The 16,848-nt window shown below is 55.6% G+C and overlaps 1 protein-coding gene across 1 annotated transcript; it reads right to left on the bottom strand.

Annotated features, from left to right (window-relative positions):
• Nucleotides 1-15,697: 15,697 nt before the first annotated feature.
• IUM83_09699 (uncharacterized protein) lies at nt 15,698-16,252 on the bottom strand (the record flags this gene model as incomplete). Its single annotated transcript, XM_067934154.1, has 2 exons — nt 15,698-16,041; nt 16,108-16,252. 2 exons carry the CDS (start codon nt 16,250-16,252, stop codon nt 15,698-15,700), a joined length of 489 nt encoding a protein of 162 aa, XP_067799435.1.
• Nucleotides 16,253-16,848: the final 596 nt, after the last annotated feature.

Genomic DNA, 16,848 nt, shown 5'->3' with positions numbered 1-16,848 from the left:
TCGTACATGATCCTGAGTCATTCGGCACGACAACGCGATCTGCGTTGTCGTCGACTGCATTGTAAAGCGGTAGTCCGTTGCGCACTCGAAAGCAGTGTGCACGCGCACGAAGGTGCTTGGTCAGCTTCTGACGAGCCTTGTCAGAAGGTGTTGTGCCATAGGCCAGCAAGAGCTTCGTATCCGCGTCGTGCGTGTACGCGGCCTTCACATCGTCTAACAGAGGCGATGTGGGTTTGATCGATCGCATGGCGTTAATGGCATTGACGTCAGCAGCTTCTGCGTAGTCCGGCCGACGCGATAACGCGTCGGCCACCACATTCAATTTTCCGGGTTTGTATTCGACACGGAAGTTGTACTCCACAAAGAATGAGAGCCATCTCGCCATTCTTTGTGAAATGTGTGGGGACTTCACTGCAGTGCGGAGTGATGCATGATCGGTGTAGACCACAAACGGTCTACTTCCAAGCAAATACACTCGGAACTTTGCGAGTGCGTATTTCATGGCAAGGAGTTCCTTGTCATGCACCGGATAGTTGCGCTCAGCTGGCTTCAGCTGACGCGATTGGTAGTAGACGACACGATCACGGTCCTCGTGATCGTGCTGCATCAACGCGCATCCGATCGCGAAATCGGATGCGTCACACACTACGTGAAATGGACGATCTTGGTTAGCAACTGCCAATACTGGTGCCTCAGTCAAACCCCGCTTGACTATATAAAATGCCTTTTGGCAATCGACAGTCTAATTCCACACAGTTTTCTTCTTAAGAAGCTGTGACAGCGGGTGAATCTTGCCCGCGCAATCCTCCACGTACATACACAAGTACGTGGCCAAGCCATGGAACCGCCTCAGTTCCTTGACACTTGAAGGTGTTGGCCATTCATTGATCACTCAGAATTTTGTGGGTGAGGGCGAACACCATTCTTCCCTGCGAGACAACCGAGGACGAGTATCTCGCTCGCCCCGAAGATACACTTCTTCAGGTTCGCGTAGAGCTTATGCTTTCGCATAAGCTCAAGTAGCTTTCGGAGATGCACCCTGTGCATCTCTACGTCGGTCTTCCCGTCCACAGCCCGGCTGTGGATGAACACATCATCGAAGTAGCTCGGCGCGAAGTCGCGCACCGAGCGCAACAAGTGCGTCACGCACCTGTTGAAGGTCGCAGGGGCGTTCTTAAGCCCCTGTGGTATTACCAGCCATTCCCAGAGCATGCCGCTTGGCGTGCTCACTGCCGTGAGAGGGATATCGCTCTCACGCATTAGGATTTGATAAAATCCGTCTCGCAAGTCGAGAGCACTGTAAACGGTGCTCCCGGCCATCGAATCGATGATAACATCTTTTCGCGGTATCGGCGTGTGCGCCGGTACCGTCGTATCGTTCAGCTTGTTATACGCATGAACGATGCGCCATCCGCCCTGTGGCTTTTTGACACAGAACGTCGGAGCACTGTGTGGGGACTTTGATTCCCGCACTTGTCCTGCTTTGCGACGACTTTCAAAGAAGTCGTCGATCGCTTTTACTTGCTCTCGCGGCAGTGGCCACTACCGCGTGACACAGTACTTCGCGCCCGGCACGAGATCAATCTCGTGCTGAATGCCCTTATCCTGCGGAAGCTCCGCAGGAATCTATTCCGGGAGTACGCCTTTGTACTCCCTCAACAATTCGTAATAGGGACTCGACTTCAGCGAGTCCCAACCTTGTTCCTCGAAGCGCTCTCGCTTCATTTCGCACTGAGAGTGCCTTCACTCACCGTGATACTTCCCATGAAGAGCTGTCTCAGCTCTTCGCTCTCGCTCTCCGTTCTTTCACTGTTCGAAAGAACGCAGACCTGCTCGTCGGTTTCATCGTGCAAGTCGCGCGTGAAACGCTTCCAGCTCATGGCTGGAAGCGAAGTCAACTCCGACGCCCTCGTCGGAGGATTAGCGAGTTTCATTTCACGATACTGGAATCCGGTATCGGTGCGGGTCAAGACGCTTAGCGTCTCGACGTTCGGCGTCACCGCCTCAGTCTGCTCAGCAGACTGCTCTCGTGGCGTCTCGGTCCCGGACCGAGCCTTGCGCAGCGTTCTTTGCATGCGCCGTCTTGTTGTTGTGCGGAGCCCGGCTCTGCACAGTTGTTCTTCAGGTCCAGGCCTGGCCGTGGACAGTTGTTCGCCGGCGGACCCTGTCCGCGGGTGCGCGGTATCAATCCCGGCTTGACCGGATGGCGCTTCGTCGTGCAGCCCGGCTGCATGACAGTATGCAAATTGCGTCAGTGCGGTACGTTTGCAACCGTCCGCACTGTTTCCAGCGTCGACTCCCGCAGTCGACACGCCTTTGTCACCTCGACGTCATTCATTGGCGGAGCCCTCGTAACAGGGGGGCGTCGACTCCGGGAGCCGACGCACCCGTTGCCAGTCGCACTTCCAGAAGACTTCGAGGTACATTTACCTCCTCGAAGTCGAGTCTTGGCAGGCTCCGTAGTCGAACAAAGTTGTTCGACAGGCCCGAAACTATCAAGACTCGAAGAGAATCAATCGCTCGCTCCGCGTGAATCTTCTAGATGACTAGGTTCGGTCTGTCATCTTGCTTCTTGCAGCGAGAGCTAGAGTTTACTGGGGGCCGCGGCCCTCAGTGTCGCGTGCCCGATGTTGGCACGCGTGACTGCATTACCAGTAGGGCGACCCGCGCGTACTGGACGTACGCGGTTTTGTTGGTCCGTGGCGATGCCTAGCGTCGCCGCGACGGCCCACCTACAGGGGGCATGGAATCTGTGCACTCCCGTGCAAAGTGACCGACCCTTCCGCAACGGAAGCATCCCACATAGCCTCCTTGCTGCTGGTACCCAACAGCTGTTGCGTTCGAGAAGCCCATTGGTTCCGGACCTCCCGTCCTCACTACCGGACGCGGTTGCGGCCTCGGTATGATCGCATGGAGTTTCGCCTGCTGCTGGCTAAACCCTTCTTGCATGACGAGGGTGATTGCAGCTTCGAGGGTACTCGGGTACTCTCAGAAGAGATAGGTTTTCACAGGCCCATCTCTCACTCCCTTCATGAACGTGACGATTGCAACCGGGAAGATCGGTGAGTATCCCAGTTAAATACGCTCAAGCTGACCTTGAGAACACGGAAGTGTGGGCCGGCAGAGGCGACCAGTGGGTAACGCAGTTAATCTACGGAACCGGGAGAAAACTGAAAGCGGTTAAACTGATGAACGTCTCGGATCGAGCAGCTTGGATTCATCACAACATTGTGGTCGCATATTTGGTCGAGAAGCAGTACCTGCCCACTTACGGACATTTCGTCCGGCCTCGATCTCAAAAATACCAGGAATGGAGTTTGGTTGTTTTTGAAGCCGAGCTATCCCGGGAATTTCTGGAACGAGAAGAGGAGGCTGCTCGGATCGCTGAACTCAGCGCTCCACCTGCTGTAGAATGACCAGTTTATCAGTGGCCCCAGAAGTTGTTGCTGAGGAAGGAGGATCCCAGTAAAGTCCCAACTCGGCAAGTTAATTCTATGATCGGTGTCGGTGAACGATTTGCATATATGGTGTGTACCAATGTCCCGGCTCAAGCCCGATCCCAGCAAACTGGTTCGCGGATTCCAGTTCTTGCGCATCCACATCTTCGGCCTGAGAACAATTCGCTCAATGATGAGATTCCTGACATCTCAGCGGAGACTAAGACCGAAGACGGATCCCAGCCTGTAATGACAATCCCAAAAAATAGTCCTGACGATAAAGGTTCTGAGCCTAAAGTTGTTCCAATCCCAGGTGCGGGCGGAGGTCAGCCCTCTCGGATAGCCCGACAAGTGCTGGATCGAGCTTTCCCGGTTCGCTCCGTGCACTTTCAGGATGGTTCTTTTTCCAGACTGGATATGGCTTTCGTTACGTCCATGCGCCTGGAAATTGACATCTCAGATGAAGAGGAGGCCACAATGTACTTTCATGAGGGTAGTGAGCTCCTGAGCGACCTTCGGGATCAACTTGCAGCGCTTCCTGATCTGAAGGATCTGAGCCCTAAAGCCGATCTTTCTACAGCAAACGTGGGAGTCCAGGTGAGACTACCCCGGAAATGGACGCTCAAGTTCGAACCATCCTGGAACGTCATCACTCGATTTTTCTCGGAGATGGGAACGCTGTTCCGGCCCCAGCTACGGTCGTTGTTTGTGATCTGGACGTTGATGGCGCCCCGCCTGCGGTTCAGAGATCCCGGCCAATTCGGCACGAACATGTCCCGAAGGTGTATGATTTACTCAGAAAGTTGCTGGATACTGGATTAATCGAATATTTGAGACCCCAGTGGGCTTCCCCGATTGTAATCATGATGAAGAAAAACGGAGTTGACATTCGACTCTGTATTGATTACCGCTTGGTGAACCAGCTGATTAAACTCATGCACTATCCTTTACCTTTGAATGACGGTTTGTTGATTGGGTTTGAGGGTGCTATGTGGTTTCTGAGTTTAGAAATTGAAAATGGTTTCTTGGCAGTCCCGATGACTCTCAGGGCAAAGCATATTTCATCTTTCATTTGCCCGCTCGGACATTTCCAGTGGACTCGAATGCCGTTGGTCTCAAAACCGCTCCGCTGAATTATCAACAGATGTAGGACTACTGTCTCTGGAGTTTTGTCAGACTCCCAGCTGGTGAAGAATCCCAAGTTTACTCGGATGTCTTAGAATTTCTGTGAATTGAAATCCGGGACTCGAAAAGCGAGGATTTACCAGCACTGACCGACACCTTGACAGGTTTTCGAAGGAACATCCCAGCTCCACCTCAGTTCATCCCAGTTCTGGGAAGAAGCTCTTACATTGATGATATCGCGTACGGAGCGGAAAACTGGGATCGGATGTGCGTTGACCTGGATCGTTTGCTGTACCGTCTGTGTTACTGGGGTATTTCAGTGAGTTTGCCGAAAAGTGAATGCGGGAAGAAGACGATTTCGTATCTTTCGCACGAGATTGGGGCCGAAGGTATCCGAGCTCAACCGAAGATCGCTAAGAGAGTGATGGATCTTCCGTTCCCGTCAACACTGAAGTGAGTGCAGTCATTTCTGGGAAGCTTGAACTATTATAATAATTTCATTGAAGATTTCCCAGTTGTGGCGTCCGTGCTCTATGAGTCGACTGCCGAACAAATCTGAGCGGGACGTGATCTGGGGCCAAGGAAGCTTTTGAGATCCTGAAGAGGAAGATCGTGTCGACACCCCTTCTCAGACACCCGGACAAGGAAAGGCCGTTCGTGATAATTATTCATGTTAATCATTGGGCGGCCCGTGCTGTAGTGGGTCTAACTTGACTCACTACTTTTGCTTACACGTTGCGCTACGTGTATGAGGAAGCGTAAGTACTTAGTAATTACTTAGGTTAATTATATTTGAATACACAAATATAATTTAAATCCGATAACACTCCAAGTGACTTTGAATAGGTAAAATGAGAACTGTATTGTATGTAAATTGGTCTTCCTCCCAAATCTGCTAAAACTGTTTATCATCTATGAAAGGGGTTGACAGCGGCTGGCCCGCCAATATGCATGTATCTGATTGGTAGAAAGATGCTGCTTTCTACCAATAGGATCTTTGGGTAGGTGTGGACCACTCATTGTGGTGGCCCACTTCATTGTATCCATTGGTATGGCTTACACCAAGGTGAGGAAGTGTCTAAAACTTTTAACAGATATCTTATCTGTTAAAATCACAAGTGGCTTGTAGCCACCTGTGCGTGTAACCCCGTTACACCATCCCCCCTTAAGGTTAGACGCGCGGGGTCTTCGCACGTCAATCTTTTGGAATTGACCATTCGTCAATTCTCCGCGTTTGGAGAAGAAACCCGCGCTCATTCAACGATGAGCGCGCCTCAAGAAAAGAAGAATCCGAAGTCGGTGGAGAGTCATCTCTCCATCGATGACTACTTCAAGCGCCAAAAGGCGAAGTATGGCGACGTCGTCGACTTTGACGACGACGATGAAGACATGGAGGATGAGACGGACTCGTACTCACGACGCAGAGACTCAGTGTCGAGCGAATCGCTCGACCCTCATGCTATAAACATTCGCCCGCGCGAAGGGGACGAATCGGACGCTTCGAATTCGAAGGGTTCGCGAACTGAGAGTGATACCCCACTCGCTTCCGCTGGGGCTCTCAGTTCTCCGCGCGCTGCGCCTGCAGCGCGCGATCCGTGGATGCCGTCCGCGTCCGAGATCGCGGACTGGTTTGGGAACTCGGTACCTCCGAATGAGGTGCCGCTGTACGTATGCAGCGCCATCAAAGATGACGCTGTGGCTGTCGAGCTGCACTTTGATGCGGAAACGCATCAAAGGCGCGATTACTACATCGGACTCTTTCATGAGCTCCGATGGTTTCAAAGCAAGAAGACCTCTTCTCGCAGCAAAGTGCCCGAATGGCAGGCACTTTGTCAAAGCTGGAACGCCTTTGTTGAGAACTTCAACAAGAGGCCGAGTGCTTACCGTGATCGGATTAAGCAAGCGCGTGATCGCTTCGAGACGTACTCGAAGCGTGGAAAGTTGGAGCAACTTCATGTTGCTGCGGAGGAGGCTAATGTGCCGTGCGCTGTGCCTGAGGGCTTTCAGTGCGCGAAATGCTTCCAAGGCGCGGTTCGCTTGAGCGACCGCGACCTGAACGGGTACACGTCGTTCCGTGTGCCCGAGAGTCTCAAAGAGCTCCGTGCGAAATTCTTAGCACGTGAGGGTTCGGGCGCTAGTGATGACCGCAGCGCTCGTACTACTTCCGCTGCGCCAGCGCGTACTGCTCCTCGTACGCCCTCACCATTTCCGGAACGTCCTCCAGCAAGACGTTCCGCGGATCCCATGTATCTTGATGGGGAGGAAATCCTCTCCAACGAATACGAAAACGAGCCTCGAGGGGCTCGTTTTCGGGATACTATGATCAACAATCCGCTCAACAATCCAGCGGGTTGAGCCGCGGGCGTCACGGATCGGCGGTAGCGGGGTGGGAACACGCCCCGGGTATGATCAGCCCCGGGGTGATCAGTACACGTCTCTGCACGACCGGGTGACCACCGTGGAGTGTCTGCAGGGCGCTGAGTTCGCCGCCCTGAAACAGGAGCTGGCGCACCAGAAGGCCCAAGTCGCGGCGGTCTCGCAGACCGCCTCGAATATCCAGGTCGAGTTGGGCACCCAGATGAAGGGGTTGCTCCAGCGCGTCCGCGCGCTGGAGGAGAGGCTGCTCGTCGCCGAGGCCAAGGCTTCCGCTTCTGCCGAGGCTTCAGGTCAACCGAGCTAGATGGCTCGCGCTGCAGGTATAGCTTCAGCCGTCCGACATAAAAGGTCGGATGGAGGCGCATGCTTGGCGGTATGTCTAGCGTGTAAGCGTTGCCGTGCCGTGCCAACACAGTGAACGGCCAAAACGGCATGTTTAGGCAGGTTTTGTGTAGCTAACAAGACCAATGAACTAACTTTGAATTCATTTGAGTTGACTCTGGCTACATTGTCTGCGTTCAGCTTCTGTTGATCAACAGAAGCTGCAATCGTGTCCTGGACAAACCGAATGACGGCTTGTCTGCGATGGATGAAGTCAATCGCATCCAACCTGAACGAGTTCAGCTCGCTCTCCGCAAGAGGCTCGGCCTCTGCGTGGTTCTTCGCGGTGTCTGCGCCCTGCGCAGACCCGTTGTTCTTGTTCCTTGTGTAGTCTGTGCCCCGCAAAGACTCATTTGACTTGGCCTTGTTGTTTGGGGAGTCTACGTTCGGCGCAGACCCATGCTTCTTCTTCTTGGTGAGGTCTGCGCCCTGCGCAAACCTGTATATCTTGTTTCTCGTTATTGCAACTGCCACTGTGCAGGTGTCAGTGGCTTTCTGAGGCTGGTGCGCTGCGGTCGTAGATCCTCCCCCACTTGAAGTGGGAGCCACTACTCCGAGTAAGCACGCCCGACGTGGATACCGCATGGCATTCACGTAAAACGGTGTATGCCTGGTCGAGGCATGCACCTACTCTGCGATCAACAAATACTCGATCCAGTATTGGAACGAGTGAGCGTAGCTCTTCAAAATGTCGACGAGCGTGCGGTTCACGTGCTTGGTTTGACCGTCCGTCTGCGGATGATCCGCAGTCGACATTGAAAGTTGGCTCCCAAGAAGTGTAAACACTTCTTGCCACAGGTGCGCTGTGAAGCGCGGGTCTCTGTCGGACACGATGTCGGTCGGCGTGCCATGGTGTTTGAACACCATGTCGACGAACAGACGGGCCGTCTGCTTCGCGGTCACCTCTGCCGGCACCGCAGCAAGATGGTACATCTTGCTGAAGCGGTCGACGAAGACCACAACACCGGTATTCCCTCCGCTATCCGGGGGAAGACCAAAGATGAAGTCCAAAGACAATAACTTCCAACACGCCGACGGAGTCGGTAGTAATTGCAAGGGAGCCTGCGCGAATGGCGCAGGCTTTACGCGTTGGCACACCTCGCAAACACGGACGTACTTGCGCATTGGTGGTGCCAGTAGAAGTCACGCGTGAGGAGGACGTATGTCTTCTCACGTCCGAGATGTCCCGCAGACGGGGCATCATGATATTCGTACATGATCCTGAGTCATTCGGCACGACAACGCGATCTGCGTTGTCGTCGACTGCATTAATAAAGCGGTAGTCCGTTGCGCACTCGAAAGCAGTGTGCACGCGCACGAAGGTGCTTGGTCAGCTTCTGACGAGCCTTGTCAGAAGGTGTTGTGCCATAGGCCAGCAAGAGCTTCGTATCCGCGTCGTGCGTGTACGCGGCCTTCACATCGTCTAACAGAGGCGATGTGGGTTTGATCGATCGCATGGCGTTAATGGCATTGACGTCAGCAGCTTCTGCGTAGTCCGGCCGACGCGATAACGCGTCGGCCACCACATTCAATTTTCCGGGTTTGTATTCGACACGGAAGTTGTACTCCACAAAGAATGAGAGCCATCTCGCCATTCTTTGTGAAATGTGTGGGGACTTCACTGCAGTGCGGAGTGATGCATGATCGGTGTAGACCACAAACGGTCTACTTCCAAGCAAATACACTCGGAACTTTGCGAGTGCGTATTTCATGGCAAGGAGTTCCTTGTCATGCACCGGATAGTTGCGCTCAGCTGGCTTCAGCTGACGCGATTGGTAGTAGACGACACGATCACGGTCCTCGTGATCGTGCTGCATCAACGCGCATCCGATCGCGAAATCGGATGCGTCACACACTACGTGAAATGGACGATCTTGGTTAGCAACTGCCAATACTGGTGCCTCAGTCAAGCCCCGCTTGACTATATAAAATGCCTTTTGGCAATCGACAGTCTAATTCCACACAGTTTTCTTCTTAAGAAGCTGTGACAGCGGGTGAATCTTGCCCGCGCAATCCTCCACGTACATACACAAGTACGTGGCCAAGCCATGGAACCGCCTCAGTTCCTTGACACTTGAAGGTGTTGGCCATTCATTGATCACTCAGAATTTTGTGGGTGAGGGCGAACGCCATTCTTCCCTGCGAGACAACCCAGGACGAGTATCTCGCTCGCCCCGAAGATACACTTCTTCAGGTTCGCGTAGAGCTTATGCTTTCGCATAAGCTCAAGTAGCTTCCGGAGATGCACCCTGTGCATCTCTACGTCGGTCTTCCCGTCCACAGCCCGGCTGTGGATGAACACATCATCGAAGTAGCTCGGCGCGAAGTCGCGCACCGAGCGCAACAAGTGCGTCACGCACCTGTTGAAGGTCGCAGGGGCGTTGTTAAGCCCCTGTGGCATTACTAGCCACTCCCAGAGCATGCCGCTTGGCGTGCTCACTGCCGTGAGAGGGATATCGCTCTCACGCATTAGGATCTGATAGAATCCATCTCGCAAGTCGAGAGCACTGTAAACGGTGCTCCCGGCCATCGAATCGATGATAACATCTTTTCGCGGTATCGGCGTGTGCGCCGGTACCGTCGTATCGTTCAGCTTGTTATACGCATGAACGATGCGCCATCCGCCCTGTGGCTTTTTGACACAGAACGTCGGAGCACTGTGTGGGGACTTTGATTCCCGCACTTGTCCTGCTTTGCGACGACTTTCAAAGAAGTCGTCGATCGCTTTTACTTGCTCTCGCGGCAGTGGCCACTACCGCGTGACACAGTACTTCGCGCCCGGCACGAGATCAATCTCGTGCTGAATGCCCTTATCCTGCGGAAGATCCGCAGGAATCTATTCCGGGAGTACGCCTTTGTACTCCCTCAACAATTCGTAATAGGGACTCGACTTCAGCGAGTCCCAACCTTGTTCCTCGAAGCGCTCTCGCTTCGTTTCGCACTCAGAGTGCCTTCACCCTCCGTGATACTTTCCATGAAGCTTCACCCTCGCTACAACGCCTACAATGCACCCTTCCAGTCGGGTAGTACCGTCGATTCCGCTTTTAAGCGGATTCGGCACACTGTTCCACTTGGGTGCTCCACAAAACTGATGGTTCCTACACCACACCGGACAGCCCGGGTGCCGTTACTCTTCAAGTCGGGTTGCTTCTGCCTCGGCGGCCTGTAAAAGCTCTAGCGCGCCGTCGTCCATCCTTTGGTGGAGGGCATAGGAGTTTGTGAACGGAGTCCGCTAGCTCGGCGGATCTCCGGAAGAGTGGACCTTGGTTGGCAGGTGTCGGCGAGAGGCGAGACACCCGCTGTCCCGGTTGGGCCAAACCGCGAGGGGACAACCCCTGCGCAGGCCAACAAGCGCCGACCTAACTCGGCGATTGTTGTGGTTTGTGCTGGACATCCACATCTGACGATATTTGTGTGTTCTGCAACACCACACCGGCGTTCCGGCTCGCTGAGTTAGCGAGACTTTTCCTTCGCACTTGGCGAGCACCCAACGCCCAATCCCGAGCCGACCTAATCTCTTGGCGCTGCCAGTCGAGTTCTCTACAAGCTATGCCTCTCGGGTACCGACGGCAGGCATAATCCGACCAGGTGCAGGGACTTTCCTGGCCGTCTTGGTACATTTTTCCACGAAATCTGGGGTTCCTACACCACCCTAGCCGAGTCCGGCAGCCGAAACCTGCCATGGGCTCGGCTGAGCTCCCTCCTGGACTCGGATGTGGACTCCGTACACTTCCTCCGGTCGCCGCGGGTTAGTCCTTGGCTCTTGGCACTCTCTCGTCCACGCAACCGAATTGGCGGGCCTTCTGGATCGCGCTAGCCTTGTGAACTCGGCTATCTGGTACAGTGCACCCTTCCAGTCGGGTAGTACCGTCGATTCCGCTTTTAGGCGGATTCGGTACACTGTTCCACTTGGGTGCTCCACAAAACTGATGGTTCCTACACCACACCGGACAGCCCGGGTGCCGTTACTCTTCAAGTCGGGTTGCTTCTGCCCCGGCGGCCTGTAAAAGCGCTAGCGCGCCGTCGTCCATCCTTTGGTGGAGGGCATAGGAGTTTGTGAACGGAGTCCGCTAGCTCGGCGGATCTCCGGAAGAGTGGACCTTGGTTGGCAGGTGTCGGCGAGAGGCGAGACACCCGCTGTCCCGGTTGGGCCAAACCGCGAGGGGACAACCCCTGCGCAGGCCAACAAGCGCCGACCTAACTCGGCGATTGTTGTGGTTTGTGCTGGACATCCACATCTGACGATATTTGTGTGTTCTGCAACACCACACCGGCGTTCCGGCTCGCTGAGTCAGCGAGACTTTTCCTTCGCACTTGGCGAGCACCCAACGCCCAATCCCGAGCCGACCTAATCTCTTGGCGCTGCCAGTCGAGTTCTCTACAAGCTATGCCTCTCGGGTACCGACGGCAGGCATAATCCGACCAGGTGCAGGGACTTTCCTGGCCGTCTTGGTACATTGTTCCACGAAATCTGGGGTTCCTACACCACCCTAGCCGAGTCCGGCAGCCGAAACCTGCCTTGGGCTCGGCTGAGCTCCCTCCTGGACTCGGATGTGGACTCCGTACACTTCCTCCGGTCGCCGCGGGTTAGTCCTTGGCTCTTGGCACTCTCTCGTCCACGCAACCGAATTGGCGGGCCTTCTGGATCGCGCTAGCCTTGTGAACTCGGCTATCTGGTACGGTGCACCCTTCCAGTCGGGTAGTACCGTCGATTCCGCTTTTAAGTGGATTCGGTACACTGTTCCACTTGGGTGCTCCACAAAACTGATGGTTCCTACACCACACCGGACAGCCCGGGTGCCGTTACTCTTCAAGTCGGGTTGCTTCTGCCCCGGCGGCCTGTAAAAGCTCTAGCGCGCCGTCGTCCATCCTTTGGTGGAGGGCATAGGAGTTTGTGAACGGAGTCCGCTAGCTCGGCGGATCTCCGGAAGAGTGGACCTTGGTTGGCAGGTGTCGGCGAGAGGCGAGACACCCGCTGTCCCGGTTGGGCCAAACCGCGAGGGGACAACCCCTGCGCAGGCCAACAAGCGCCGACCTAACTCGGCGATTGTTGTGGTTTGTGCTGGACATCCACATCTGACGATATTTGTGTGTTCTGCAACACCACACGACCCAGCTCACTCTGTCAAGCTGATGGCTGGCGACGTCGCCGCCGCTTACCGGAATGCCAGTATTCACAGCGAGAGCGTCCACATGTTTGCAGGGTACATCCCCGAAGACAACGCGATAATGATCGACTTATCCGCTGCATTGGATGGGCTGGAAGCTCTGGCACGTACGGCATCCTCGGTGGCGCGGTGGCACATATTCACGGCTCAACTGGCAACGCATGTCACCCCCAGGGGTTCTACAAATACCATTGGGTTGACGACCACGTCAACGTGACATCCGATGCAGGGTCGAACTGCGACGACATCAATCATTCTCTCCGCTGGGCAATGACATGCGTGATGGGCAGCGCAGCCGTTAACGAAGACGCATTTTCGGCGTGGGCCACCAAGTTAAAGGTGCTCGGCCTCATATTCGACACCGTCACCTGAACGGTCTCCATATCTGATGATAAGATAACGAAGGCGAAGCAACTCATCTCGCAAGTGTTCAACGCGGTACAACTGTCAAGAAACAACTATCGCAGCCTCCTCGGCTCTCTTCGACACGTGACCACGTGCATTCGACCAGCTCGGGTCTTCCTGCAGCGTCTACGGAACGCCGAACGCTACCTACACAGGGTTCATCGTGTTCAAATTTCAGCGGCTATGCGAGACGACCTAGTGTGGTGGTGGCAAATTCTCGATTCTCCATCTCTCAACGGGGTCCCGCTCGAATACTTCGCCGCCCAGGCTCCCGTAGACATCACCGTCGTGACCGACGCATCCGACGAAGGCGTATGCGCAACCGTCCCATCGTCTCAGGCGTAACTCACATACAAATTCAACGGCACAGAATCCAGTTTCATCGCGGCATTCCACGAGGGCATTCAGAACGAATTTAACATCAGCTTCCGCGAACTCCTAGCATGCGCTTTCGCCATCCACACCTGGGCTCCGCAGTGGCACCGAGAACGGCAGCAGGCAAGTCCCATTCACGTTCACTTCCGCATCAACAATACCACCGCCGTTTCCTGGCAAATGAAGATGGCGTCCCGCAACTGTCGGGCACAGCTACAGATCAGACTTCTTGGCATATGGGAGATTGATTACGGCCTGTGCTTCTCCGCCTCGCATATCCCTGGCGTCAAGAATACGATTGCCGACGCAGGATCTCGGCGATGGTGCAGCGACGCGCACGCTCTCATCTTTTCCAATCTAACTCGTGGCTGGCGCAGTCCCCTCCCCCCATCTCATACCTCGAGACAGTCTGGCACAACATCTGCGAGAACACTCCATTGCTTCAACTTCCCTCAAGACCTACCGTCGCACGTTCGAGTTCTGGAAGGCTTGGCTAGCCCGCCGTGGCGCAGTTCGGGACACGAACATGCCTGCGGCAATCCAACTCAGTCTGATCTCCAACTTCATCATCAAGTGCAGGATCCACGGCCTCGGGTCGGGCCAACCAGTGCGAAGCGCCACGATCAAAACCGCACTTCTCGGCATCCGCCATTTCCTGCTGGCGTCAGGACTCAGCTTTCCAACAAACCACCCACCGGTCCGAATGCTCCTGCGCGGCATCAACAAACTCGATCCCCCACCAAGGCAGAGAGCCCCCAGTGTCGGTCGCCCTCCTCGAGGCCTGTTTCGCCAGACTCAACCTTCAGGATCCTGCGGACCAAGCTTTATTGGGGGTTCTGTGCCTGGCTTTCTTCTTCCTCCGGAAATCGTGGCCACCTCGGCCACGAGGTTCCGCTGGTTCGCCCTTAAAGCCGCCAACGTAGTAGTCACCGATCCGCGAAGGAAATCCAACAGCGGACCCTGGCAGCGCGGCCGTAGTGTGCATACGCCTATGCGGCTCCAAGACGAACCAAGCTGGTGCACCCGTCATCCGTGCCCTGGCTCGTTCAGGCCACCCAGTGTTACGCCCAGTCCTCGGTGCGCTACTACCCCCACTGTCCAGGCGACACCTTCCAGCAAACATTCCGGCAGCGATCTACAGCGACCGTGAAGGCCACCCAAGGTGCGTGTCAGCAGCCGAGGTGGCGAACGCAATCCAAGACGCAGCACTGGTCTGCGGAGAGGACCCCAAGCTTTACAGCACGCACTCGCTCAGAGCTGGCGGCGCGACAAACATGTATCGATCCGGAATTGACGCCCTCACCATTCAGTTCCACGGGTGGTGTGCATCTGAGGCATTCAAGTTGTACACTCGCTTGTGCGCGGAGTCGGTAGCCAACGTGGCTGCATCAATGGTCAGCGGTGCTCCAAACACGGCGACATTACATTGACGGATACCAGCTACCACCCTCATTGGGGGGCTCACCCCAGCCACACGGCTAGGGCTGTAGTGCGGCAGCTGCATATCCTACAAAATGTATCTGTGTTGGCCCCTGATGGATTGTCACGTCCTAAGAAGAAAATGCATACTCTTTCCAAGATAGATTAGTTGCTGTGTTCGCTGATTGGTCGGAGCCTGGGGACGGATGGCACGAAACAAGCGTAGCGAACCCCCGCCTGCGGTTTGACAGTCCGTGTGCGGAGCACGCAGCTGCAAACCCAGGACCCAGCAGTAGTCTGCCTAGCAAGAGGAGGCGACGCGTACGAGCCGCAGCGGGCTTAGGGTTCTGGCCCAGCGAGCGCAACGAGCCTTTAGTTTTTGTGGGATCGCGCGCAGCGCGTAGCTGGGTGATGTTGTCACCCCTCCTATCCGCACGTTTTGTGTCATGTCGGAGGATATCGGAGTGTCGGAGGATTTGGGGTATGGAAATAGCCGGAACAGAAAGGTGTTTACAGTTCGTAGTGTATAGTACCGTGAAACTCAATAAATAATCGGTCGTGGAAGCTTCTAGAATAAGCTTGCAACCGCTCGAACTGCCGGGGCAGCATATCACTTCTCGTTCAGGCCGTCCTCTCGAAAGCCGCTTCCCAACTTCAATATACTGGTAGCACTTGTTGGTCCCAGCAACCACAGGGAGCCCTTGCCGACAAAACTGGAATCACCACGTAACTCTGGGATCGACCAAGGTGATCTGGAATCCGTCGAAGTGTGTTCACGCCTATGCTGGAATCCGAGAACCGGGCGACCGAGCTAAAGCCAACCCTGGGATCGTCGTGCAACCCTGGGTCAACGACCGCCTCGTCCCAACCTCGTTGGCTTTTGCCACCCCTTTCGAGTATCGTTCCACATCACTTTCCAAATCGAAACAACGGCAGCCAACAGTGCGTGCTGCCTCTGAGCGTGTGCTCAAGCTTTCAAGCCCGCCTGCGCGTGCCTGACGCAGCGTTGGGTCAACCGCATCCTCCGGCACCTCCACGAGCGGCTGGGGAGCCACGTACAGACGCCGCGCTCACCGGACAAACGTCAGCCACCATGGGGCAGGCTTCACCGGGCGGTAGCGAACCACCCGCGACGCCAGACAGCGTCTGCGCCACGTCCGCCGCGCCGTCAAGCACGACCACTACGTCAAACGCCAGGGCGCCCACTTCCACAAGCACGTTGGCAAGCTCCACGGCCACCGTGTCGACCTCGCGCAGCGCTCCCACCACACCAAGGCGCGCACCGCCGCGCGCGACGTCCGCGACACCGGCGTCCACGGCCGTGGCGATGTTGGGTGGAGGGGCGCCGATTACGGCTAACCCGGTTACGTCATTCATGTCGCCATCTGGGTCGTCACATGCGCCGCTTCAAGTGCGCATACCTGCTTCGCTGGCCAACATTCGCCGCGGAGCCCCGCTGGAGCAAGGTCCGGACAGCGCCGTCCGCTCCATCCCCGTGGCCACGTTCACCACGGCCGACATCCTGGCGCTGATTACTGCGAACGGGGGCGACGCCGCCAGCGACATCTTGCTTCCAGCTCGTCTGCGAGGCCAGGATCTGCCGGACTTGAACGACTTCCGTGTGCGCATGCAGATTGAGCGAGAGGCCGTGCCGTTGCTACGGTGTGTGGTAAAGCAGACCGCGAGACGAGAAGTGATGAGCGAGGCGCGCCAGAGGACCGTTGCCCAGAGTGAAAGAACGCGACCTGTACGGAATCTTCTGCGGAAAGGGTGAAAGACACCTCAGATGTCAAGGCTGAGTCGGAGCTGTCATTCAGGGCTCTCGGACTACCTCACTTTAGTGACACCCCGCTTGAGTGACCCCGTCCCAGGTCTGGGACGACCCCGTCCTAGGAGTCCCTGAGACGCGGTCTGGAGGACCCCGACTCAGAGATCAAGCGTCATAAATCAGGGCATGGGTCGTCGAAGTAGGGTTAGGCATGGAACCGTAGCTTAGCAATCTTCAAGTAGTCAGTCAGTAGCATAGGATAGGTGTAAGGCTCAGTCCCGAATCTTCTTTGTGCCGCTCAAGTGGATTTCTCCCTTGCGGTCCAAGGCTTCCGAGTGCCGGCAAGCAGAGCCGCCCCGATAACGCGCCCCCCCGTCCCTCGGTCGTCGGCGTA

Source organism: Phytophthora cinnamomi, assembly GCF_018691715.1.
Source record: "Phytophthora cinnamomi strain GKB4 chromosome Unknown Contig5, whole genome shotgun sequence".
Classification (NCBI taxonomy): domain Eukaryota; phylum Oomycota; class Peronosporomycetes; order Peronosporales; family Peronosporaceae; genus Phytophthora; species Phytophthora cinnamomi.
This window is presented reverse-complemented; position numbering and strand designations above follow the sequence as displayed.